The sequence below is a fragment of the Halichoeres trimaculatus genome, unplaced genomic scaffold (genome assembly GCF_033239565.1).
Source record: "Halichoeres trimaculatus isolate MK-OKI-2021-1 unplaced genomic scaffold, fHalTri1.1 fHalTri1_scaffold_20, whole genome shotgun sequence".
NCBI classification, from domain to species: Eukaryota; Metazoa; Chordata; class Actinopteri; order Labriformes; family Labridae; genus Halichoeres; species Halichoeres trimaculatus.
Window position 1 is genome coordinate 1,061,904 of NW_027437198.1, and position 26,363 is coordinate 1,088,266.

General features: G+C 42.6%; 2 protein-coding genes across 3 annotated transcripts in view; both read right to left on the reverse strand.

Annotated features, from left to right (window-relative positions):
• trpm4a (transient receptor potential cation channel, subfamily M, member 4a) overlaps nucleotides 1-13,763 on the reverse strand; it is a 28,666-nt gene extending 14,903 nt beyond the window's left edge. The window contains exons 1-8 of the mRNA XM_074697209.1: nucleotides 13,638-13,763; nucleotides 5,854-5,915; nucleotides 5,447-5,624; nucleotides 4,292-4,472; nucleotides 2,729-2,898; nucleotides 2,268-2,445; nucleotides 470-534; nucleotides 64-303 (exon numbers count right to left, since the gene is read on the reverse strand). Coding sequence (XP_074553310.1) covers nucleotides 64-303; nucleotides 470-534; nucleotides 2,268-2,445; nucleotides 2,729-2,898; nucleotides 4,292-4,472; nucleotides 5,447-5,624; nucleotides 5,854-5,915; nucleotides 13,638-13,751 — 1,188 coding nt within the window. The 5' untranslated portion in view covers nucleotides 13,752-13,763. The remainder of the gene's footprint in view (nucleotides 1-63; nucleotides 304-469; nucleotides 535-2,267; nucleotides 2,446-2,728; nucleotides 2,899-4,291; nucleotides 4,473-5,446; nucleotides 5,625-5,853; nucleotides 5,916-13,637) is intronic.
• Nucleotides 13,764-17,729: 3,966 nt separating this feature from the next.
• On the reverse strand, nucleotides 17,730-26,227 carry prmt1 (protein arginine methyltransferase 1). Of its 2 annotated transcripts, none has more exons than XM_074697289.1 (10): nucleotides 26,128-26,227; nucleotides 24,737-24,832; nucleotides 24,493-24,648; nucleotides 24,343-24,406; nucleotides 24,116-24,258; nucleotides 23,655-23,742; nucleotides 22,035-22,150; nucleotides 21,798-21,948; nucleotides 19,201-19,322; nucleotides 17,730-18,918 (listed from the first exon to the last, which is right to left on the reverse strand). In XM_074697289.1, the coding sequence occupies exons 1-10, from the start codon at nucleotides 26,152-26,154 to the stop codon at nucleotides 18,835-18,837; spliced, it is 1,047 nt and encodes a 348-aa protein (XP_074553390.1). In that variant the 5' UTR covers nucleotides 26,155-26,227; the 3' UTR covers nucleotides 17,730-18,834. The 2 variants fall into 2 exon arrangements, with proteins under 2 accessions (XP_074553390.1, XP_074553391.1); XM_074697290.1 differs by having other exon boundaries at nucleotides 24,737-24,823; nucleotides 26,128-26,223.
• Between the last annotated feature and the right edge of the window lie 136 nt (nucleotides 26,228-26,363).

The window sequence follows — 26,363 nt, forward strand, 5'->3', positions numbered from 1 at the left end:
AGGGTCAGAGTCCAGAGAACACTTTAATCTACAACACACTCACACACACTCACACACACTCACACTGTCCACCAGCTTCTCCAGCTCGGTCTCAGACGGGAAGTGTCTCTGCAGCCTGTCTCGGACTTTATCCCGGAGCTCCGTGCTGAGGCTCTCTGCAGCCTCCCCGTCTGCAGGGGTGGAGGAGGGACTGAGTGGGACCGGGGGGATGTCGGCCAGCAGTTCACTGATGAAGTCTGCAGCTGCACCAGAACCAGCCAGGACCAACCAGGGGGTCTCCCTCTTCAGGGAGGTGTCCAGCCTCTGTGGCAGGGGAAACACAAGCAGAGTCAGCTCGAGCTCCACGACAACCAACCACAACTTCATCCAGTTTAACTTCATCATTAGACCTGTTGTATCCCTGCAGCGGCCTTGTGTCAGGAACGTTAAAAAAAAAAAACCTCTTCTGTATGTGTGAAGTCCTCCTCACCTCCAGCTTGCTGGCGTCTCCTGAGATCAGCAAACACAACACAGGGATCTCTATGCTGCCACTTCCTGTTTTCATTTTTCAAAGAGAAGAAAAGAAAAAGGCTTGGTATCAGAGACATGGCAACAGTTGCTGTGACCACCTCATTACAAAGGGCTGCATATGGTTATGATGTATGGTAAAATCAATTTAAAGAGGGGTATCATGCTTTATTTAAGGCTCAGGGCTGTCCTCCTGGCCTCCTGTAGCAGCTCTGAATGATTTACATCTCAGAAAACACAGTTTTTCTCACACTGGTGTTTGAGAAAACCCTTATTTCAACCTCTTTCCAAAATGTCCTGTTATAGCTGCTTTTTCTTTAAAGGAGCAATGCAGAGAAGTTTTCAGCATTTGGCCGAACAGAAACAGTGGAAATGAGAAATAATGCAAATAGGTTTGTAAAGTATGTTAAAATGAGTGAACAATAATCCACACAAAACTTTTATTTTCTTTTTACTAAGTTAGAAAAAAAGCTTTTCATATTCACTTTACTGTGGGTCCTGTTCATGGAGGCAGACATAACCAATGTCCATGTTTGTCTACGGCAGATCAAGAGGGACAGAAAGAGCAAAACGTGGAGAGGGAGCGGTTGTCGATTTTACAGAAGAAGAAGAAGAAGACAGCGGTTTTCAAAGAAAAAGAGGAATAAAGTTTTTTTTGTTATTTTGAACAAAATAGTTCATATTGAGAGTATTTTCTGATGGAAAATCACAAACATGCTTCACATGAGTGTAAATCATCAGATTCTGGTCCAAAGATCAGGAAGAAATGAAGAGAAACTGGGACAGACAGCGGCTAAAAGGAGAGAAAACATGGGAGCAGAGTTTCAGAGCTGGGAGTCATCAATGAAAAAGTTGGCTCTGAAGGACGACGCTGAAGTTTTCTGCTCCACAGGTAAAGGTGGAGAATGTTTCCGTAGCAATGTTTATTGATTGTAAAGGTCATTGTTTCTTGTTGATGGTACAGTTTAACAAACGTGGTTGTTTCTCTGAGAGTTTTCTTTCCTCTCTGACAGTCAGAGGTGGATTGGTGCTTCAGTGTTGAGGGCTAGCTCTGTCAAACAGAACATGAGCTCTCAGAGGGGGAGGAGGCTGTCATGGAGCTTTCTGCCTGTTGTTACTCTAGCTGTGAGACATGTCCCTCAGCATCAACGCCATCAACATGATGATCAGAATAAATGAGGCCATCTTCAGGATCCTCTTTGATCTGCAAAGGCTGAGAGTCACTGAGTGATGGGATGGTTCAGCCACGGATGGGCTCATTCTGAAATCTGAACGCTCTGTGTCCATAACATTCTTATTTCTACAGACTGCACCTTTAAGGCTCCCAACCCCCTGCTCTCTGATTGGTCAGCTGTCTGGAGGCCTGTCAAGGGTGCAGCTATGGGCAGGCTTAGTGTTTGTGACCTGCCTTTCATCGTGTCGTGAATCATAAGGGGAACATGATATTATCATTTCAGTGAGTCTCGTAAAGATCTTAAACGCTATTTTTTAAACTGACCTTTTTCAGCAGTTTACAAACAGATTCAAGTTTTTCTAGAACAAATGATCATGAAGCAGATTAAAAACCTGCATGTTAAGCCTGGACATCCAGCAGTGTTCATTTATATCCATGTCTGAGAGATGGGAAACCAAACAGCCTCTCTTTAACTTCTTAAGAGAGTTGCTTTTGTAGATCCTTGTTGGCTGCAGTTTGTCATCTTAAGTTTGAGTCAAGTTTTTATCCCATCCCAGTCAAATGAAAATATGAATCTCTGTCTCACCCCAGATGCCGGTGCGCTGATGGGAAATGTAGTCCTCCAGGCTGGCCCTGAAGCAGGTCTCTCCCCCTCGGCGGCCCACGCTCCCGTCATCCACCAGGAGGAAAGCCTGGCAGTTATTATCCAGGCAGCAGGAGTCACGCGACGTGTTCTGGACATAGTAACGAGCAGGAAAACTGCCCTGAAAATGAGAAACAGGAGAACTTCAGAGAGTTCACTCATCTGGTTTGGTTTTTATCCACATGTGCTCAACACACCGGTCTGAGCTCAATAACAATCTTTACCAGAGTTACACTCTCATTTGTTGCTCTCCTTTTGAGATTTCTCAAGCTGTAAGAGAACTTTGGGTTTTAAAAACAGAAGGTGGTAATAGTTAAAGTTTCAGTCAGTTGTCATGAGGACTGTATTTTCACACCTAACCTACAGACTTCCAGCTCAGGTGATAGACTCTTCCCGCTGAGTACCTGAGGGTTGACGAGCTGCTGTCTGTTGAGCACAAGCCCCCAGGGAGCCAAACCCACAGCCACCACCTTCTTCTGGGACAGAGTGGAAGCTGCTGCCCTGTGGTCCCTCACCGCTTCCCCCACACAGCGGGCCACGCCCTCCCTGAGACCCCACGTGAGGATCCAGGCTCCTGAGAAAACAAGGATGGAGGGGAGGGGGGTGGAGGTGTTCTGATGTCATCTCAGAGAAATGCATCTACTGTTACAACCATGGCCCAGACCTGACGTCTAACTTACAGTTACAGACAAATAACTCTGGTACTAACTTTTTAGTTTTTCAGCAGTTTCTTTGTCATTCTAGTGTCGTATTTCTTAATCAGCAACAAGTTTCCCATCCCTCTCAAACTATAAATTACAAACTGTATGGCACTGATTTCTGCAAAAAGATTAAGATCAGATGAGGCAATGTCTGTCAACATGGCTAATACGGTCCGATACCATTGTACAAAGACTCTATCTCAGAACTGTAAAAACAAATCACTGTAAATGACACTAACTTCCACTTATTTACAGTGTATGAACTGTAAATTATTTTTTCAGTGTATAAATGTGAAATAGCAGTTAAATACTGTCAAGCATGCTGTCAGTATTTTACCGTTATTTTACAACAACATCATTTTTGTTGTGACGGTGTTTTGTAACCGTGTGTGAGGAGGGAACACAGTGGGTATGAGACCCTGCTGAATTCTGAGATCTTACACTGTGGGGGGCCAAAGGTGGCCTGTGTCCTAAGGCTCCGTTTACACGACAACTTTGGTAGATCTCCACTGAAGTAGAGTTGGGCCGATCATCTGGTGAAGTGGAGCAACAGATGCTCATTTAGTTAAAGAAGACAGTCACAGATTCAGCAGATTGAGCAGCACAAGCTCAACACGGTGGATCACTATGATCCTAACAACGGATCTGTTGGACGGTTGAATGCCCAAAGTGGAGTGTGACATCAGCATTTTCACTAGAAACCCTGGCTTCCTGTTTACACAGCAAAGGTGGAAAACATCCACTGTGGAGGCCGTTTTTAAAAGTTTGCGTTTTGGGCCCAATAGTGGTATTTATTTATTCATTTATTTATTTATTCATTTATTTATTTTTAAGTTAACTGAAGGGAAAAAAATGTTTTCTCCATTTTAAAATTGACCAACATGGTGCAAAAATGAACAGGTACATGGTCCGTGCAGTGGAGCACAGACAGTCTGTGCCCTCTGTGTAACATCCCAAAGTCCAGCAGGGTCTTATATCCACTGTGTTTCCTCCTCACTCATGGTTACAAAACACCATCACAACAAAAATGACTTAGCTGTAAAATAACGGTAAAATACTGGCAGCAGGTCTGACAGTACCTTATTTCACAGTAAAATTTCCCACAGTGCTGTTTTCAAACGTAACAGGATTTTACCGTTGGAATGTCCTCGTACATTTACAGTAAGTTGTTCCAGTGCAATGTTTCTGCTCCCATGCTTCTGCCTCCATGCTAATCTCAGCTGTCTCCCTCAGTGCTGCTGATGGTACCTGTGAGTGTGTCCTCACCTGTGCTCTGTGCAGCTCTGACCAGCCCATTTCTCAGAGTGTCTCTCACCCATGGTTTGATCTTCTCCCTCCCCTCTCCCCCAACCACAGACACCACCAGGTTAGGAGAAGGGAGGCCCCAGTGAGCCGTCATCAGGGTGTAGACAATCTGAGGGGGAGTGTCGCAGGACAGACGCAGAAACTAGAAGAAAAGAGAGCCAAACACAGAGTCTGACGGCTAGAAAATATATACCTTCACTGAGTCACCAGTTAGCATGGTCGCTATAACCCTCTAAACTTGACAGATGTTGCCTCTGTTGTATAGTATCATTTCTGACAGCTGACTACAGAGTAACCATACATTTTGATGCTTCTAACAGGTTGAATTTAGTATGTAAAAAAATGCTAACTCGTCTGAACGAATGGAGCTGCTTTTGCGGTCAAAATATGTGCGCATCTTTATGACGTAGACTGATAATCCCTCTACAAGGTCCAATCTGCTTCAAATTTCACATAAATGATCAAGGTCCATCTCCTAGGACAGCCATGTGCTCAATTTTGGAAACCCATTCACAGTTATTGTCCATTGTGTTCCAAATGTGACACACACGATCACAGTCCCACTCTGGACTCATATACACATTCACAGTGGCGGACTGGGACTGAAAAACAGCCCTGGACTTTGACCTGGCCCAGCCCACAGCAAGCCCCCACCCCCCCGACAGCAACCACCGTTGGCCGACGGGCAGCACCACCTGTTCTGGGAGTCTCCAGAATGTCCAGATGACCAGTCTGCCCCTGCACATTCACTGAGGTGATAGGAATAGCGCCACCTATTGAACATTAGTGATATTTGATCCCATAAACTCTTTCTAACTACTTAAAATCATCTCAGCCACATTACTGAAAATGATAAGTACATCAAACTCACGGCTATACCCAGTGGTCAAAAGCAGAGCTGCAACATGCTCTTTGTTTTAAATTACCCATGATTGCTTGCTGTAGGGACCAGACCTGGTCTACCTGCATAGCCTTTTACAGAGGCCGGTCTTGCTGCATGTGAGGCGGCTGCGACATGGCCAGATGGGCCATGTGGGGCGAGGACCCACTTATCACCACTTGTGCCTTTAGTTCATTTTGGATCAGGTCAAACTTTCATCCATCTGTGTCACTCACGTTGCTGTGTCTGCGTCCAGCTCCAGCGAACTCCAGCTCTCCATAGGCGTCTGTGGGACACTCTGAGGAGTGCTGCTTGCTGTCCCACTGAGTGACAATGGCTGCGCCAAAGAAATCTCCCGTGGCCACCGAGTCATGCTGCTCGCGCACCCCCCCACACTGACACAATGCACCGTTACTGAAACACAAGAACACAGAAACACACTCTTGTTCACCTGTGGACTGTGGTGTCTCACTGATTGGAGAAATCTTTAACAGTTTTAAAATTAAAGCAGATATTTCTTGCATCATGAAATGAAAACATTAAAATTATATAACTAAAAAATTAAAAAATTAAATTAGTTTGACCTTTACCTCATAAATCAAGTGGCTTTTTTGTATGTGTGCTGTAAAAGAGGAGTGGTTACCTGAAAGAGTCCTCAACAAACGTGGAGCAAACTCGTTTCTTGATGATCTTTGGGATCCAGCTCTGGGAGAAGGAAATTGGGACACATGGTTATAACTCCTGAACTCTGAACACACAAAGAGACGAGTCAAACAAGGAGCTGCAGGGACAGATTTATGAGTACAAACTGTTTCCTGCAAAGCAGGCTCAAAGCACAAAGAGGAGGGGGAGAGCTGCACTCAGGCACTCGTGTGAAGGTGGGGGACAGGAGGAGCAGGTGAAGTGATGATGTGCCCGGTGTTCCTTTGCAGCAGGCATGTTCAAAACTACGCTCAACACCACAAAACCAAAGTGTATCCAGTAACATCTCAAAAACTACATGTGGACTGTGCAGAGGCTTCTCATATGGAGCTACAGCTCTGCTCATTCTGCTGAAGATGATCTTCGTGAACATCAAGGGTTCAAAAACACATTAGGGACACAAGACTGGATTGAAGTTATGTAAAGATGCAGAAAGGGTAAAAGATGGTGAAAAGAAATTGGCCAGAATGCAGAATAAGACATATTTGGAGCTAAAAAATGTCGTTTGCACATCTGTAGTTTGTGTTAAATCTTTAACACACAATAAAAAAAAAGTCCTGATAGAATTCAGATCCTGACATAAAAACATCCACACACATTTTGCCCATATCGCCCCCTAATGGAGACCAAGCTTCTTTGGTCAGAAGCAGAGTTTGATGATGTCTACGCAGCACGTTACACTGCAGAAAACTGACCACTGATCATCTGGGATTAAGACTGTAATTCATTGTACAAAAGTTTGCCTGTGTTTGTTTAAACTTGATGACAGGTTTTTAAAGAATCCACTAAAACAATAAAGTAAACCAGTGCAATTGTGCTCAGGTAGGAGGAGGGGATTTAGAGGTGCAGGGAGAGCAGTCGAGGGGCAGAGGAGAAACGGTAAGGAACAGGAAGTGAAGCGGTAGGCAAGGAGTTTTGGCTCCAATAACAATTTCTTTCCCACAGGTTTTTTTTCTTATATTCCTTTCCCCTCAATGTTTATTGACCAACACATTAATTATTGGTTTTTGTTGTTTTAGTTTATTGTTTTAGTTTGGGCTGGAGACCTCCGGTAGTCCAGTTTTCACCTTGACTTTGGTTTAGGCTCAATTAGTTTAGTTAGAGGAAGGTGTTGGGGTGACGGCCCATTGCGTGGCTGGGTCGGCACCTTTCCCTTTTTGTTTCTTTTGGCCGGGGTCTCCAGCTCCTTTTATTTGCTCACATCTGATTATTTTGGGGGATTATTAAATAAAGCTTGTGGGTTCATGATACCAACCATTTCTTTGTGGCATCCTTATTTATGTCAGGCTCTCCTAACAAGCTTTTGGGTTAGTTTATTTATGTTCTATGTTAAGGAGGCCGTAACAGTCAGTAAGAGCTGCTGGCCCTGGGTCTTTGACAGGAGTTGGACACCCCATGATCTACAGCTGTTGAGTCTTTGTGAGTAGGATGTAGGATTCCTTATTTATTGTCATTCGTGTTCAAACCAGAGCTTTCCCCCCCTCAGGCGTCCCACTTTCTGCTTTGTGTTCATCGAGAGGTCAGAGAAAGGAGCTGTAAGTTTACATGAACACAAGACACCAGCAAGCTGGAAAAATCCAGCAAGGTAGAAACCTGGAAAACACCTTTACTATTGAGTAAAGGTGAGGCCGAGGATCAGATTTCAACCCTTTCTCTATGACGAGGTTTGATTGTTCTGAAAGAATTGGAGAGCTTCTGTTTTTTTACCTCCAACCTTCAATCTGAACGAGAAATGTTGTGGGACCACTCACTGTCTTAAACGTGAATTATAAGGTCATGACAAACGCATCAAAAAAACATAATCAGTCCAACACAATACAAGGCAAGTCTCCTCATCTGATGCTTTGAGTCGTCTGCTCTCACAAAGCATCTTTCTCTCTCTAGAAAAGAAGCTCCCAAGTCCCATGATTCATCTGAAGATCTTTTTTTTTTCCTGGAACAAATGGATCAATCCAGGGGGCACCTGCACACAAACGCCAGAGATAACAGCAGAGTTTCCTTGAGCTCTATTAGCTGCTGCTTTTCTTGCATAGTTTCCAGTGTAGTTTCTTCCAAAGAAATTTCTTAGCAGAGAGTGAAGGGGAACAGTTTCTATTTTGGTGCACAGTTTTCAAGACAAAGTAAAACACCTGAAAACTCAGACTGTTGAAGTCAGATCAGATTTTACTCCAGTCATGTGTCGTTTTTCATGCTAGCTGTGTGTGGGAATGCGTGCAGCTTTCACGTGCACCTGTAAAGAGAGGAATGCTCTCTGAGATCATGAGATCACACTGTGAGGATTAAACTGGCAGGAAACTGAGAATCAGACCAAGGATCAGCTGTTTGGAATATGAAAGTCTGTGGTGAAGTGGACTAAGTGCTTTGTTTAAGCAGCATGAGATGAAAGCCGAGTGCAGATATCTGAGAAATGTGAGGAATGAGTGAAGACGGACTCATGTCGAGGCATGATGGAGGAGACCCTGGTCTGCAAAGGAACTGAGGCACACACGCTCATTACAGCTGCTCAAAGCAGAGTGAGCAGAGAGTGATCTTCAGCTCCTCTTGAAGAGGACTGGTCCAACCTGTCTGCATGAAGCACATTACGAGGCTGTTTGCACTGAAGAGGCCTAGCTTTGTCTCTTTCCCTGATTGGATCCTGTGTTCCCACACTGCCATGATTCCTCTCTCCACAGTTCAGGTGATCTGTGACTGCAGGATTAATCTGATGGTGCCTGTTTGTTTTGCTCAGTTTGCCCAGCCCGTGCCGAGCTCCCAGACGAGGGAGTGGAGTCACAGTTTGACACAACTTCTGAGGAATCTAGCTGATCAAATCTAAGCTCGTTCTGCAGGAAATAAATCTTTCAGACCTGACTTCTTGGTGCCTGGGTCTCTGTTTTTGTTTTTTTTTTTTACTCTGAAACACTCGGCTTGTTCAAGCAGATGGAAAGGCCTTTTCACATGTCAGAAATATATTCATAAAAGTCTCATTTGGTCACATTCCTAGGTCTGAAATTCATTCTGAAGTTGACTTCATTTTAGGCTCCAGGATGAGTTAGAAACATCATTATCACCTGCCTTTGTCAAAGAAAGACTCATTAAATTTTGGGGGCAAAGCTTCAAAGAAAACTCTCCAAAGTCAAGCAGGTAACAAATTCTTGTCCACCAAGTGTGTATACAGATTACATAACACATGCTCTTCATATAATATTGATTTTGGTGTGATACTGTTGCACTGAGTCCTGTCTCCCCGCCAAAATAAATCCATAAATCCAATACGAGATGGGAATATCCAGGAGCTGCTAGTGTAACTAAAGAGATTCACATTAAGCTCTGAGACAGAATCAAGTTTGTCCCTCCTGAAAAATAAACTGAGTGTTGAGTTTTTCCTCTTTTACTGTCTCAAGGAACAAGCACGTTGTTCAAGGCCAAAGGATTTCTTGGGAGCAAATTCACGAGCAGACTGGCAGAGTCCAGACCCATCTGACTGGGGTGACCCACAAAGAGCACTGACTCTTAAAGGGGTAGCATGAAGCATGTGAGCACGTGTGCCATGCCACCTCTGATCACCGCCATGTGCTTCAAATGATGAGGGTTCGCGTCACAAAACACAAGCTCAAAAGCAAATGCAAGGCTGTGCTGCTCATTTAAAGACTGCTGAGTCACATGTAACTCAAATGTCAAAGAAATTATCGAATATAGAGTTCAAATCTGCTGAAAAGTAGGGCCTGCAGGATTTCCCAAGAAATAAAATGTCAACTCTCACATGAATAATCCTGTTCAATCGTCTCCTCTGGGCCTCTATAAATGTGCGTCAGTGTCAGTGTCTGCCTCAACCCCCTCCTCTGCCTGTATGTTGATGTTTTGGTTGTAACCGGACTTTACTGGGTGGCGAGTAAACGTAGTTACCCCAGCCAATCACAGAGCGCCCAGTGTGCAAGTGACAGTGTGCTGATTAGCCAGTGGAAGAAGTTAATCAGAGCAGCTACGATGGTGGAAAGACGAAGACAAACCACCAAAGTGAAACGAAACACCAACAGATAATAAAGCTTTTTCCTGAATAAAGATGAAACTTGGCTGGACTTCCACTCACTTTGAGGAACTTGGAGAGCAGCGCGGGACAAAGAGCAATGCAAGTTAGCTTTCTGCTAACCAGGTATGTGTCAAACACCTGTGATTAGCTTGTGCTAACATCCTAAGCCAGGTGGACTGCTCTCAAGTCTCTCCTATGTAGAAACGTGATACTACGGATGGTTTTTGGGCTAGAAAGTGTGTTCACGTAGTCACGGTCAGAGGCTGTGGGTGTGTGCTGCTGCTGGCACTGAGCCAAGCAGGAGGAGCCCAGTTTGAATGTTGAGTTTATGAACAAGAAATTCCTGCAGACCCTACCTTTAAAATCTGTAAACAATATATATATATATATATATTCGTTGCTCGGATGCCACCTGAGTGGCTTGGTGTTGCAGCAGCACCCTCTTTGTTGTTGTTTCTGAAGCCTGTCATTACTTTTTATGTGTCATTTGTTAGCCACTGACATCAAATTAGTTGTGTTTGCAGCGGTGTTTTTTTTTTTGCTCTTGTGTGTTCGATGATCCCATTGTTTACACATGAGGTTTCATCTGTTAGCAGCCTGTTGCATGTCCATGCTAACCAGTGCTAGGCCTGATGTTCCCAGGGAGCTTAGGAGAAAGAGGTGAGGACGACATGCTGGTGCTGTGGTGTGAGCTAAGGAGAGATGACATGGACCTATCCTTCATCCGTGGTTATGGGGAAAGCAGGATCTATTTCCACTAAGATGAACAAGCTAGCCATGCTAACCCAGCTCCAGAGGGCAGAGTAGCATCATGCTGTTCACTGACATGGCTAACAGAGCTAACACTGGACACCAACGCCACATTGGAAGAACTTCACCTGCTGTGAGTGGACAGGATACAGGAGACTTAGGGGTCGTTTACACAACAACGGTTTTAGGGTGACATGAAAAAGTTTTGTTGTGTTCACCCTCGCGTTTACACAGAAACGGCATTTCAGCCGACCTAAAATGCAAACTTTTGAAAACGGCCTCCAGAGTGAGATTTTTTGGGCTGCTGACACCTTCGCCGGCGTTTCCAGGGAAATGGTGACATCACACTCTGCTTCGCGCTTCATGCATACAACAGGACAACAGTACCGTTGTTACAATCGTTGCGAACTACTGCATTGAGCTTGTGCTGCTCAATCTGCTGAATCTGCTGACTGCCTTCACCAAAATGAGCATCTGTTGCTGCACTCTTTAACTTATTTTTCCCTAATTTACCACATGACAGCTCAACTCTACTTTGGTAGAGATCTTCCAAAAGCGGCTTCTGGACAAGACAGTTATAGCACCACCTGCAGGCCTGGCATGTTTACTACAGTGTTTTCAGTCCCTCTGCGTTTCCGTGTAAATGATGGACTAACTGTTGTCTCTGATGGATAATTTTTTTTCTCCTAGTTGACACTAATTATATTATTCTGTGCATTTTTTCTTTACTGTTTTGCACTATATACTTTATTTTGTTGCTGCTGTGACTTATGGAATTAAAAAAGTACATTCTATTCTGTTCTACTCCATTCTAGATGTGTGTGCTTGTTAGTACCTACTATCTCACGTGTCTGTTGTGAAGAGGGGAAGGTGTGCCCACCTGGCAACAACAACAGCAGCAGCACAACTCCCTGAGTGTAACGTAATAAGGGCTTACATCATCTGTCTCCCTCTGTAGTCATTCTCAGTTTACCGAGTTGTTCGTTCATTATTTAGGATTCATAACAGCTCTGCTCAACTAAACCTAAAACACACTATGAAACCAGGATTTTATGAGGCTCTCTTAGTTTGCATATGTTGTTTTTGATCTTCATTTTTCAGCCACAAATAACTGCAACAAAGTATTTCTCATGTCTAGGCTGGGATGACCGAATTTATATTTTCATCCTCACAACAGACGTATAATGAAGAAGTTACTGTTTAGACCAAATCCATGCAGTGTAATAACAGCTGAAATATAGCAAAAGAAGTTGTGGTATCACACTTGTGGCATGTTAATTTTTCACAGATGTCAGAGATTGCAGAAGATGTTGAAAGAGGGAAAGCCTCAGTACTTCGTGCTATCACTGTTGTTAAGGGCATTGTGTTGAGGTGGAGATGAGGGTGGTTTTGGGTGGTGGAGATAGATAAGAGGGGTTTGGTCAGGGATGGGTGGCTTTATGTCTTCTATTATAAATATCATGCAGAGATTCTTACTGCGTAGAAAACTTAATAAAAAAGAAAAATAGCAGCCTCGTTTCACAGCAGCACGTTTCTCCTGCAAAACTGCAAAATGCATTATTATGCATCTCTTCTGTCATGCAACAATCATATACTGCAACATTTGTTATCATAAAATTGATAAAGTTGTGAAACAGTTGTTCGGGTAATTGTGGACTGGGGGGGTTATTGCTCAAGTGTAGAAAAAGACATGCCCAAGTGCCCACTTAGCAGCTGAAACCAAGCTTAAGCGCCTACTTGATACTTGACAGCTAAAAGTCACCACAGTGCCTTCTTGAGGACCAAATCATGCCTTGAAATACCCAATTGGGAGCCAAAACATGCGCTAAAATGCCCAATCCAGAGCCAAAATGCAAATCAAAGTGCCCCCTAGGAGCCAAATGCACTCTAAAGTGCCCACTTGGGAATCAAAACATGGACTAAAGTGCCTGCTTGGGAGCTAAAACGCATATCAAAGTGTCCTATGGGAGTCAAAAAGCACACTTAAGTGCCTGCTTGGGAGGGCAGAACACACTTAAGTGCTCTGTTGTCTGGATAAAACATGTTGAACTGCACTCTTGGTAAGCAAAACCTTTTCAGTGGCGACGGCACACTGTGTGTGCTTTTCTCTCTCTTCTGCGCCTGCTCTTTCAAAAGACTGTGCACGCCGCTGATGATAAAGCTGCAAAACCCCTTCCTGTACGTCATGCTGCTGAACAAACTTGTGTCCATATATTTGATGTTGGTGTTTTCTGTGATTACCACAAACATCAGGCTGGTTGGCAATAAATTGAAGACACCTTGTGTTTTTTCATACATACAACCTGTTTGTTGGCGTTTCCTACAGTTCTATCCTTCAGAGTAAAGCTTCCAGTTAAGGGGTGTGTCTGTATAAATGTCAGGTTTCAGGCTGACAAGCAGCTTGTATTTATGTGACTTCACCTTCACAATTGTACCTCAGCAGTGCACATCTGTTTAACAGCTTTACATGTTGTCAGAGCTGCACATAGTTTAACCTGTGGATTTCTCTGTGGTGGTTTGGTGTGTTTCCACAATAAGATACACGGAGCACACTTTGATGAACATCAGAGACACTGTGTTGTCCCCAAACTGAGCGTGTGGGCTAAACACAGGAAACATTCCTGATGTTGACAAGACAAAAAGAATGCTCCATCATGCAGCTTATTTTACAGGGTGGAGAAGTTTGGATTTGTTGTTCAAGTCCAGTTTAACATACCATGAAAATCAACAAAATGTAAAACAGGCAGGACTTTTTGTTTAAGTGGGAGACTGGTAGCATCATAAAGCAGAGGAGCCTGGGGCATGTCGCCTTCTCATGTCTGAACTGGCTCAGCAGCAACTCGCATTCATTCCACTCAGACTCCAAGAAAGACACTTCTGTGCTCACACAGCCACCTACAAACACACTGTTATTATGCAGAGATACATCTGCAGTCCAAAGCGTATGATCTACAGGTGACACATACCTGATCCTTCTCCTTCCTGCTCCCAGCCTTACACACTCCTCCTCCTCCTCCTCCTCCTCCTCCTGCAACACCACCACCCTTCTCCTTATCCTTCTCCTTCTCCAGCTCCTTCATCCTGCTCCACTGCAGCTGTAGTCTGTTAACAGTGATGTGGGTCAGCGGCTCACCCTGTAGCTCCGCCCACAGCTTCATTTGTGCCCCGCCCACAAAGCCTGGAGGAAAGAGGTGAGGGGGCTGCAGCCTCGCCCACTGACTCCAGGTCCAACCCACAGTGTTCGTTCCTCACATTCTCTGAGAAGTGAAGGAAAAGTTTTCAGATCCTGTAAAAATCAAGCACAGCAGCGTAAAATTAGAACATTCCAGGTACAAGGCACATGATCGATTTTCATGAACATAGAAATTGAGTTCCAGAAGATTTTTCTTCTTCTGTGGTGTCTGCTTTATTTTGCTCACCTGGCCTAAGTTTTTTTTTTTTTTTCTTAAACTCTCATGTGTGCGTTGTTTAGTTTGTACAAGGAAAAATGTATCTTATCTCTTGGGTGTTTAACCCTTACCATGAGCTGCTTAAAAAAATCATTGCAGGAGTCTTGAAGGAGACAGTCTTGTCTCAGTGCAAGGACAGTCCCCACGCCCCTTGAGTCATTTCCTGAACACAAGGAAGTCAGAAATCAAGCACATTCTTCAGCTCGGGATCCTTCAGGTTTATGACATCTGATCCTGAAAAACAAGGAAACACCCCCAGAACTTTCCCAGAGCCAGAGTGGAACTGATCTCACTGAGCATTAAGGTCACGGTCTTCATTCAGCACACACAGTGAACCCGCTCAGGTGAGATCACTGGACCACAGTGTGGTCACCTAACAACAGGTGGTCTTAGCCGTCCCTGTTTCACGGTTTTATACCATCCTTTATCTCTGTACAGCCAAACGCTGGCTCCTGTCCTTTGACCTGTGACCCCCTCCTTGTGGATGAGGGTGGCAGGTCTGGCAGGGGAGCTCCAACTGTCGCAACACCGAGCCACAGACAGTCGGTGAGTTTGAGGGGTCTCTGCACCCAGTCCTCACGCAAGAGCTCTCTAACCTAAAGAAACCTGACAGTCAAAGGAGAAGGAAAGAGATCTGCTGTTGACTATTTTTGAAGCTCTTTCAAAATTTGTTTTTAAAGAAAAAAGTAACTTATCACCAGGAATTAACAAACAGGTAACTAACTCTGTGGTCACATCTACATGTTTGATTCAAAGATGTCCAGATAAAGGGACCAATTTTCTACTTTGACCACTGTTACCCATTCTCTACCTGATATAATAAAAAAAACCTCTCTGCAGTTCTTTGATACTCTAACAGTAATGACAAACTTTAAAATGAAAAAATCGACCAAAACATAGATTCACAGCATCTTTCTTAGTAAAACAGGTGAAAATATAATAAAAGTTTCCTTCAGGTGATTGGACAGTTGCTGGATGGACATCTCTGTCAGTACACAGTGGTGAAAGGATAATGTTTACTGTTTCCAGTGTGTGTGTGTGTGTGTGTGTGTGTGTGTGTGTGTGTGTGTGTGTGTGTGTGTGTGTGTGTGTGTGTGTGTGTGTGTGTGTGTGTGTTTAATGTGAGATTAAGGAGACAGTACAGGAAGCAGCAGCTAAATAACCCAGGAAACCTGCTTCCTGCTATTTTGTCCCATTATAGCGTTCATGTGACTGTGAGCTGCAGTTTGTACCTCCTGAGGAATAAACAAGTCATAAGAAAAAAGGTTATGTTGACAAGAGGTTTTTGTTGGTGTATATATGCTAAAATATTTAATTTTATAACTGAAAATCCTGAGGAAAAAAGTAAACTTGAACACAACAAAGGACTTAAAATGTTTGAATAAGTCCTGCGTCTGTGTGCCTTATACGGCTGTAGTGAAGTTGAACACATTAACGCGCGTGGTACTAATGAAATTGCCTGCAATAGTAAAAAAGAAAGATAAACACATAATTTCTTCCTTGAGCTGAAATGTTTTTTAGATGGTTTCCTCTCCCTTAAAGTCACACTAACCTACTAACAGGATTTCCACCAGGGGGCAGTACTCGCTCCTGTAGTCCTGACACTCAGATCCAAATAGCTGCTTTATTGTTATACAGATGACAAAGTTGTTTTTTTATACTATAAATACTGAGGCTCTGATTGGCTGCAGTCTGTCGTTTGTTCATGATAAAGTAATTGGGATTAAAGATATTCTGCAGAAAACTAGTTTCCTTGTTTTCGTGACAGAAACTTAAATCCTAAAAGTTGCTGTTTATGGAGAATCCACATGAGTCTGACTGCAGAAAGACCGGAAGTCACATACACACCCAGACCAAGAAAAACAGACTTCTACAGCATTAAAACATATTTACAGCCTGGTTCAAAAACAGCTTGGGTCTGAAATGCTGATTTCTCTATCAGCACATACTGTACAGAGGGTGATTTTTTTGTAACTGCAGTTTAGCAGATATTAGGATCATCTTATTGTCCAATCAGAGACACAGCTCAGCTCATGTGACTGGTGGGCGCCCTATAGGAGTCAGAAAGGAAACTCACAGCTAGTGGCATGTTCAATGTGGCTGCTTCTGCTTATTGGCTTCATTTCGCTGTGCTGGGAACGGACCAGTGACGTCACAGAGACTAAGTTCACTTAAGTCACAAGAAGATAGTGCCTTTCTCTTTGAGACAAAGTTTGTCCATTTTCCCACTTCTCAGCAAAAGGTGCTCCTCTTAATCTCAGAGAAAAAGTCATCTCTTCCATGGAGGCTATGGGCGTGATCTTACAGATATAAGTCTTTTGGCAAACCCAGATTTTCACATATCAAACCAGAATACAGGAACTTTACATCATAAGGTAATCTATGAACAAAGTTGTGTCTAAAGTAACACAAACATTTTGGACACTTCCAAAAGATGTGGGAGTGATTAGCGTCAGCGTGTCCACAGTCTCCAGCATTGTTGATGTGATGGAGACTGTCGGTTTTTAATATGTGGTGTTATAAAAAACAAACCAGATTCATCCCTCCAAACTTTCTCCGCTTCTTGGAGCTTGTGGTGAGGGCTGTGTGTCCCACTCTTAACACCAGTCCTCCCTTGGCATTTCCAAATTAAGTTCTTTTCCCCATTTAATAATTTAAATTTAGATTTAATATCCAATAAATATTTGTTATTGTTTTGGGATTAAAGTCAGAATTCCAAGATTAGTCTCAGAATAATATATTTTTTTAAATGACTGTTTATTATTTTTCATTATGTTTCAGTGGCCCAAATCCTCCTCCATACACATTGCGCTAGTTGAGTGTTAGGGTACCAGTTTAAACTGAATCATCTTGGAGCCAGAAGGAGTAGAAGCAGACGTTAAGCTGCACTTTCAATTCTCATTATTCATAACGTAAAATAATCACCCTTTAGTAGTTAAAACAAGCTCATCTCAAACAAATTTCCTGCCTGAGATGAAGTCTGACCCATGTCCCAGTGACTCTGAGACAGTGATCCATGCCGTCACTACATCCCAACCAGACATCTGTAATATTTTCCATGGGTTTAGATCTCTGCAAGAAGCTGCAGCTGCCATCTGACGGGGATAGGAGAGAGGGCCATCACACCAGTTTAGCCTCCTTTCAAGAGTCTCCTCAAGTATTTCACGGTAGCTTTGATTGTTGGTAAGGTTGTCAACATTTTACTTCACTGATCCTCCACAGTATCCGATTCTGGATAGGATGAAGGCTCGGCAGGAGCTTTTTCTTTTACTTATTATGTATGGGTGCTTTTGACCTCTTACTGCGTATTATTTTCATTTTGTCCCCCATGCTAGAGAGGTTTGACCAATACAAGTTACTCTGTGTAATGATATCAAGTTCAGTTATCTCACGATGGAGCTTTTTGTGCAGTCACATTTACAGAAAAAAATATATTGTAGGTGAGTTACTCTTGTTTTGCTCTATGTTAAAGTAAAATCAGGTCAATGCTCAAATAAGTACTGAAGTGCCCACAGTGCCCACTGAACGTTTAACATTGAGCTTTCTCTGATCCGTGATTGTGAAAGACGAGACGAATGGGAAGTTTTACATCTTCAGTTTATTAGTTTATTTTTAAAAAATTAACGCAGCTGCTGCAAACAAAAATACAAAAGAGAAAAATATCCTAAATGTCATGATGGAGTTGACTCTGCAGAGTCTCACCTACACGAATAGTACTGTTCAGACAGACTCACACTCCATCTGTACACTGTGACACACACACACAGGGAGGAGTCCACTGGGACTAAGAATCTAGACTTGGTCCTCCCCTTAAAAACAATCTTTTCTTGAGGTGCAGCACTAACTGTAGAGTGACACTGGAACAAAGTCTGATATGGAGGGATAATTTGAGCAGCCCAGACATCACCATGGACACAGAAATACTTCTAAGATCAACTAGGCGTGTGCAGAATCACACGTGTACTATGTCCCAAACCCAAACCACACACGTCTCTGAGCAGATCTGAAGGAACTCAAACTCCTGAACAGTTAGAGAGCAGAGGGGGCTGTGGAGGGAGACATCTCAGAACAGATGAAATGTCTGGAGGATCATTTTGAGAATTCTTTATGTTAAACCGTCAGCACGTTCCTGAAGTATGCTTGGTACAGTAATGTTTATTTTTACTTCAGCTAACACAAGATCAGCAAATAACTACAGTGAGGAGCCCGTGTGTTGTTCCTTTAGGACACAGTGCATGTGGCTTTTACAACATCTGTACTCACACACACAAAAACAAATAATTTGGTAAAATGTGTAACTCAGGAAATATGCTGCTGTAATATCTTTAAATGTATCTGCAACACATTCACACCAACACTATGCTGGTTCTGGTCTGAACAGGTGGATGTTCCTATGAACGGGAAAGGCGTAGAGGAGGCAGGTTCTGGAGGACAGAGACTGAACAGTAACACTCTGCAGATGTGTGGACAGGGCCGCTGTGTTCATGTAGACATGGATCTGACACATGCAGACAAGAACCCACAAAGAAAACCCTGGAAGGAGACTCAAACAGCAGGCACACACTCTGCTGAATGACTACGGCACAATAATTCACCACGGCAACGCATTTAGACCCCGAGGATGTGAAAACCTTCAAATACTGTTTGAATATGAATATGACAAAAAAAGAAGAAGAGTCTTTAAAATGTTGCTGCAGAGGGGCGCCAGACTGGGTTAACGCATTCGGTACTCTGATGTCTTGGACACCTCGCACAGCTGGCCTTTGAAGTCGATATCCACTGTGAAGTCCAGGTCTCTCTGTGGGCACAGACACACACGTTACTCAGCATGGAGACACCTCACACACGCAGAGACAACGTCAGCAAACCGTAACAGATACCAGTCAGTACGAACAAAGTCCAAACCTGATTTTATTCTAGATAAAATAAAAAGGATGTTGAAGTGCTGGTTTCCTTCTACAGGTTGATGCCTCCCCCTACTGGGCATTTGCTGCATGTTTTACCAAAAAAAGGACTTCCATAAGCAGAAGTCGTTTATGTTTCAGTTAGGGTTTTTTTCTGTTAAAGAATCAGTGCTTACATTGTTCTTGACGTTTGGCTTCATGCTGATGGTGCCAAAGATCTCCTCTCCGGTCTTCACAGTCAGGTAATCATCCAGGTAGAACACAGTCTGCTTCCAGTGAGTGTATGGAGACTCTGGGCCTGATGCAGGGAAAACACAAGGTGAGCTAAAACTTAAGAACAGCTGCATAGTTCAAGGTCAAAGGACTTCAAAAATATTTCATAGGCAAGTGGAGTGGAGAGGAAAGAGTGAGGGGTACATTTAACCCCTCCTGTTCTTGTCAGGAGGAAATGCTGCTTCACACAGACAGTGTGTTTTTTTCTCCTGGGTAAAGGATTAAGTATACATTTTATTTCAAGGTGCCTTTCAAATCACCAAGAATGCTGTACAAAAAATGGATAAAATTGCTTCAACAACAGTTAAAAGAATTAAAGGTATTTACAAGTGATTCTATGATCAGGGGAAAATTTCAGGAATACAAAAGAGTGAAAACAATCTGTGCATTTTTGCTATGTACTCTGAAGTATAAACCTGGAACGTACTTAATTCATTAATTAGCAAGCTTAAGTTCTAATGAATTCTTAGATAAGAAATAAAAACTGGTGCACTGCTGTGTCAGTTCTGTTATGGACAAAAGTTGAGACTATTTTTCACCATAAATCCAAGTTATCCTGAATTCAAAGTTATTCAACATTTCTCTGTCAGACTACGCTTCCTAGAATTGTTCCTAGTGCTGGGGGATATATCCAGTATACTCGATGTATCGCAGGCTTTTGCACGTGAGATGTATAAAACATCTATATCGCAATCATAGAGTATTGACAGAAAACTAAATTTTTTCAGTAGTCAGAAAGTAAATCTCTTCAGTGATTTGCTCGTTTCACTCTCTGCTGCTCAGTCGCTGCTCCTCTCACAGCAAGCACCACGCTCCCCCGCCCACTCAGAAAAATTCTCCTGCCCATGCGTGTTATGATTCTAGGAGAGAAGAGAAGAAAAGTCGCTTGCACATCTTATTAGTCTCGGGTTGCAGGTTCCCGGGGCTTGTTTTCTAGAGTGTAGTTGTTTATTTGGGTTTGCTTTGCTGCCTGTATGATCCCTGATTCTCTCCCAACTCTCCACAACGAGAAACAAACAGGGAATGTTTTTAACTTTCACTTTTCTGAGCACTATAGCATCTATAGTAAGAAGAGCAGAAAATGTTGCTAACACAGTTGATGAAGAGTTAATGCGCCCCATGTACAGACAATCATTCTGATGAAATATTGATGAGGAGGAGCTGAACATGCCACACTTTCTTCAAGGTTCCCACCAAAAAGGATGGGACCTCAGCTGATTTGGATCATGTGACTTAGGAGCAAACCATTGCTGATTTGTAGGGCTTTTTTTCAGAGGGTAATACAGTTGATGCAGATTTCTCTGACACACAGAGCGAATTATTTATCCAAATTAATTATTTAAATAGTTTTTAAAGTACCTTTGCCATGTTTATTTTGATCAAAGGATACTGAAAATAATAAACACAAAGAGGTATTCTGGTGTTCATTTTGAAGAGCAAACTTGACATTTGAGAAACAGGACAGCACAAAAACTGCAAATCCCAACACATGATTTGCACTTTAAGCTAAATAAATGATGGAACCTTTTAGTTTCTGTATTCAATAAAAGTGAAATATCAGCCTAATGACCCACTGTAAAATTGGGCATTGCTTGAAACTAATATTTAGTGAAATTGACAAGTTTACCCAATGGACTTAATATGTTCCCTTAAATACAGAATCACTCTGCAAAGTTTTAAAGAAATTAATTTGAAAAGATAAGACCATGAAGATTACTCTGACCAATAGTACCACATAAACCTGAACTGTGTGTTTAAAAAAACTACTATTTAACAACATATACAAACCCAGGTAGTGCTCTCATAGTTAGATATCACAGATTAAGTAATATAAACAATGTGTGAATGAAATGATTTAAACTCTGCTGTAGCTTGGTTTGTCTAACTCACACTGACGACTGTTGCCATGATTTCCATACAGAGGTAGTTTTTCTGACTTTAACGCCACTTTTCCAGCCCCCAAACAACACAGCTTCATTTCTCTCTACCTCAGTTGCTTTGGTGTCAATCTCTGTCACAGAGAAGTCTCCTTTCCTTTTTCCCATCATGCATTTCTACATGTCATTAATTCTGTGGGGCAAACTGAACCTTGAATATTTAGGTGCGTGTTATTTATATTACCATTTAGTCACCGCATTTATCAATCCCTGATCAGGCGTACGCTGTGATTGGCTCATTTCTACACCCACATCTGCTCCAGTTCCCACCCAGGGTTGATGAATGAGGGCCAGTGTGAATCCAAATGGCAAACATAAGTCCACTGGGTTTCCTCATCTGACTAATCTTATTATCTTTTCTTAGGTTAATTTTTTTCTGTCATCTCCAGATAACTGGGTTAAGTTCAGCATGTTTCTTTGTTCTCATCTCTTTTGACACAAAAAGAAAGGTCAGAGCTCCCAGTTCCTTCTGCATGAGTACGAGTACAGGCTAAAGACTAACTGAGCAGGCTTGTGTTGAGTGAGTGTGTGACAGAACAGGTGGGTATGTTGCATTCACTGACTTGTAGAGAATCCGGTCCTCTTGTGGCAGCGGGTGAACTCGATGTTAAAGTATGTGACCAGAGCGTGAATGTAGTCGTTCCTCTTCACCTGCAAGCAGAACGGTGAGGTGAAAGTGAGGTCGTCCGCCTTCACCGTGTAGATGTCCACCTCCTGGAACAGACACAGAGGAGCTTTTGAGTACAGAAACCACAGAGATGTCATTTCACGGGAAGAGTCTAGTTGAAAACTGCACCCACCTTGATAAGACAAGCGCTGCTGACCAGCTGTTTTGGGTCCACCACATCCACCAGCGGCTCCTTTATTGCCACCTCCTTGATGCAGGACATGTCAAATCCATACACATTCTCCCACCCTGACACACACACACACACACACAGAGGACAGTCAGAGCATACGTAAATAAAGAGACAGTGTGCCAGACAGTCCTGAGCTCAGCTTAGATTAACACACAACAGCTGCTGTGTTATGGATTAGTACTGCAGGAGTCCGCACTGAACAAAACGGCAGACGTATGAGAGCACATTTATTAATAAAAAACCTCTGTTCAGAAAGAGTTCAGATTTATTTCAGATGTTCAGATCAATCTACACAGAGAGCATTGTTTCCTTCCAAACAGAAAACTTGCCAGCCCTGCTCTCCTCTGCACAGCTGCCAAAGAGTTTACCTCAAGGGCTTTCTGCCAGGAGGGGAGAGTGTTTTGGCAGAAAGTCATGGAGGACTTGTAAAGCAATCAGCTGTAATCAAGCAGGATTACAGGAGACTGCTGTGAGAGTTCATGGTGAATCAGCACTAAAAGACAAACAGGATTTTAACGTAAACCTGACTAAGTATTTTGGGTGCCTAAACATAACCAGGCTGTGACCTTAAACCACTTACCTGGCTACATTTAGGCAGGCACAAAACAGACTTTGGCTTGGGAAAAGGATCCTCCTGTTGGTTTGTAGTGATGAGCATTTCTCAGGAAATGTGTCATTTTTCAGTATAAAGGTTCCATATGATTTCTAATAACAGTGTATTATGCCTATTCTTACTTGCAAGGCTAACCAGAGGACCAAATAATTTTAGTTTAATGTCTTTAGGTGGACATAGCTCATAATAAGGGGGTGGGAAAAAATTGATTCACATCAGTATGAGGATTTTTTGTTTTACAATTCTGAAGTTTCTTAAAAAAATAAAAAAAACATTTGATCCAAATACTAAAAATGTAGTCTTAATTTATGAGCTGGGAGTGAAATGTTTTTCTTTGACTATCTAGTAATGTGATGTCAGATCATCTAAATGACACCCCCCCCCCCCCCCCCCCCCCAACCAAATAAAATAAAAATAAAAATATATAAATAAATAAAATAAAAATAAATAAAGATGTAAATAATACAATAAAATAAAAAAATAAAAAACACCAAACTTACACAAGATGTTTATTTGGGGGGAAAATATGACTCCTAAAATAGTCTATAGACGGCATCATTCAACCTTTTCACTCAGTCTGGTGTTAAAAAGCTTACTATTAACCCTAAAAATGGCAAATACAGAAGAATTGCAATTTAAGTCCAATGGGCACCCCAAAAATTGTCAAGAGAAGAGCACATCATCCCAGCCCTTCTCATAAAATACATTTGACAAACATTCATGTGCTCTCTAAGTAGCTTTAGGTTTGATCGTCCCAACTGTATTTGGTTCTTTAAGGGCAATACATCACACGGATACTTAGCAGCTTCTGAGCACAGCTAAAGCATCATCATCATCATCTCAATGATCATCATCATCACAATGTTCATCTGTGGCCAACAGTGTGATATTCTGTCACTTCTTCTTATTCACTTCACTGAGGTTTTGTCATGTGACCTGTTACTTACAGTGGATTTTGTAGTCCTTGTACTGCCTGTCTTCGATAGCAGTGACGTAAAGAGTGGCCCTGTCAGGGAAGATGAGTCCATCTGGTTTCTGTTGAAAAGGGAAAAAAGGACATATATTTAAAGGTAACAGATAGGTAAACATGTATGTGTGTTGCTCCTATAAACGTTTTACCATTAAGCATTTCATTAAAAACATTTGCTTACAATTAACTGCAGCATCTGTAAAAGCCTTCAGCTTTCAACAGTTTTAAAATGCTCTTGATGACTGTTTTGGACCAGGACAGGTTTTAAGCAATGCTCTCAAAGTTTCGACAGACATTATTCACAAAGCCAATGAACCATTCTGGTGCTTTAACACTTTGCCCACAGCAATATTTACTGATAAATCATTTCGATGAGGGTTAAATGTTCAAAAATAACCATCACGCCTTCAAAAACACATTTCTTAGACTCAAACATACCAGCCACTTGTCCCTGGCATAGATGACTGTGTTGAGCATAGACTCGTAGAAGAGGCAGTAACCCATCCACTCCGATATGATGATATCCACCCCCTCCACAGGCAGGTCCACCTCTTCAACCTTTCCCTTGATAATGGTCACAACTAGACACAAAAATAGAAGGTTACAAACTCCCCCCACTAATCCTGACATCATTTCACACCACAGAATCGAATCTGTCCACTCACCATCATCCATCTTGTTGGCCTTCACTATTTTCACAGCGTAGTCTGAGATACTGCTGCACTCAATCTGCAAAGACAAACATAAATGCTTTCTTTGCTGCAAAAGAAATTGTTACTCACATAAATATCAGTATAATGTATCTCAGTGCGTACCCCGATAACCTTCTTGGCTCCAGCTTTAGCAGCAAACATGCAGAGGATCCCGGTGCCGCTGCCCACGTCCAGCACCACCTTGTCCTTAAAAAGGTGCTTGTTGTGGAACATCGAGTTACGGTACGTCAGCGTGCGGACTTCATCTTTCAGCATCTCCTACAGAAAAAAAAAGTACAAAGGGTTAGGAACACAGGGTTAGGACCAAAAATTAGACTTGCAGTACATTTAGTTTCAAAGAAATCACCTCATGGATGCCAAAGTGAGCGTAGGAGTCAAAGTAGTAATCCTTTGACGTCATGTCCTCTGCTGCAGGCTTGGCTGAGCTCTCCCCCTGAGAAACCTCAACAAAGACACAAACACACGCACACAGACACACACACAGTTAGATGACAACACGTGAGAATTTATTTTTGAATTGTCCCCTTAAAGCTGCATTAGTTCAGCATTTTTACCTATTACAAGCTAGTTTGATTTGTGTATACATTGGTAGTGAATTTAAGCTAATTTATCTTCAACAGTGCTGTAAGTTTCTTTGCTACTCTGTTTCTGTGTCAGGGCCCCAGCTCAACAATGGGAGCACATGGTAGGTAAGACTATGAAAGACAACGTTGACTCACACCAAGTCACCTTCAGGTTCATCAACAGTTTATAAATGATTGTTAATCCCCTGAAAGCCTGAATAGCAGGGTTCTGGGTACTTTTTTTTAATCTTTCAGATTTCACGTTTTAGGTTCGGCTGTCCAAATAGTAGACATCCAAGAGATTTTGACAAACGCTCTGCTTCTCTCAAGCCAATTAAAGTGTAGGGTTTTGAGGTGGTTGTTAATATTTTCTTGGGGGCCTATTCCCATGTGTGGCAATCACACTAGTAGTACCCCTGCTCACAGCATGTCACCTACACACTCAACGAGAGATTTAAAAATGTCATTAATCCCCGGTAAGATCAAACAACCAGCAGGCCTTTCAAGAACAACCGGTGGAGCCAAGAATAAGAGTTAGATTTAGATACCACAAAACTGTAAGGACGTGCTGTTCTGAACTACCAATGAGTCGAACCCATTTATGTGTGTACACATTAACAAAAAGGAGTCAGCATACTATAAACTGACAGCAATAATAAAGCCAACACAGATGTGCGCATGAGTGTAGCATCACTAGCTAACTCCGGCTAACAGTGGTACAGAGTTGGAGCGGAGGGAGAATGAGGCAGCATCATCCTAGCATGACATGCTAAGATGCTAACACGTTAGTCCCCATGCGGTCCCACAGGCTGCTAAGACACAGCCGGCCGCCTTTTATACCAGTTCACACAACCTGTCTGTGGTCGGTTGACCTAAACCAGTTTATACTAAAACTCAAGAGTCACCACAAAGACAACACATTACATAACGCCTAAAAACTTAAAACTAAATGTGAGCTATGTTCGTTGTAAATGAATGAGCGGCAGGGGCATCCCACTTGTAGCAAAGTTAAAATGGATGCATCACAGTCTGCTACGTACGTAACTTCACAACGCTGGCTGTTCACAGGGTTTAGAATAATCACATACGTTTCTCTGAGTCATAACTTTGGGAATTGGTACACTGAAAAGACAAATAAAAAGACTTCATTGTGTATCCTATTGTAAGACCTTACCTCCATCCTCTCTGCTGGCGCCGCCATTTCGATCTCCTGCCTGACTGCGTGGGGCTCGTGAGCTTCAAAGGTCTACCAGGTTCCGCCCACGATAGAAAATAGAGCTATCTGATTGGACAATCAGAATATATGCCCCGCCAATCCTTCTCAGTCACTTTCTTCAAATTTGAATAATGGACTGCGAACTACGGAAAGAAATGACGGCAATGACATGATATGTTTTCTCTTGATTTGAC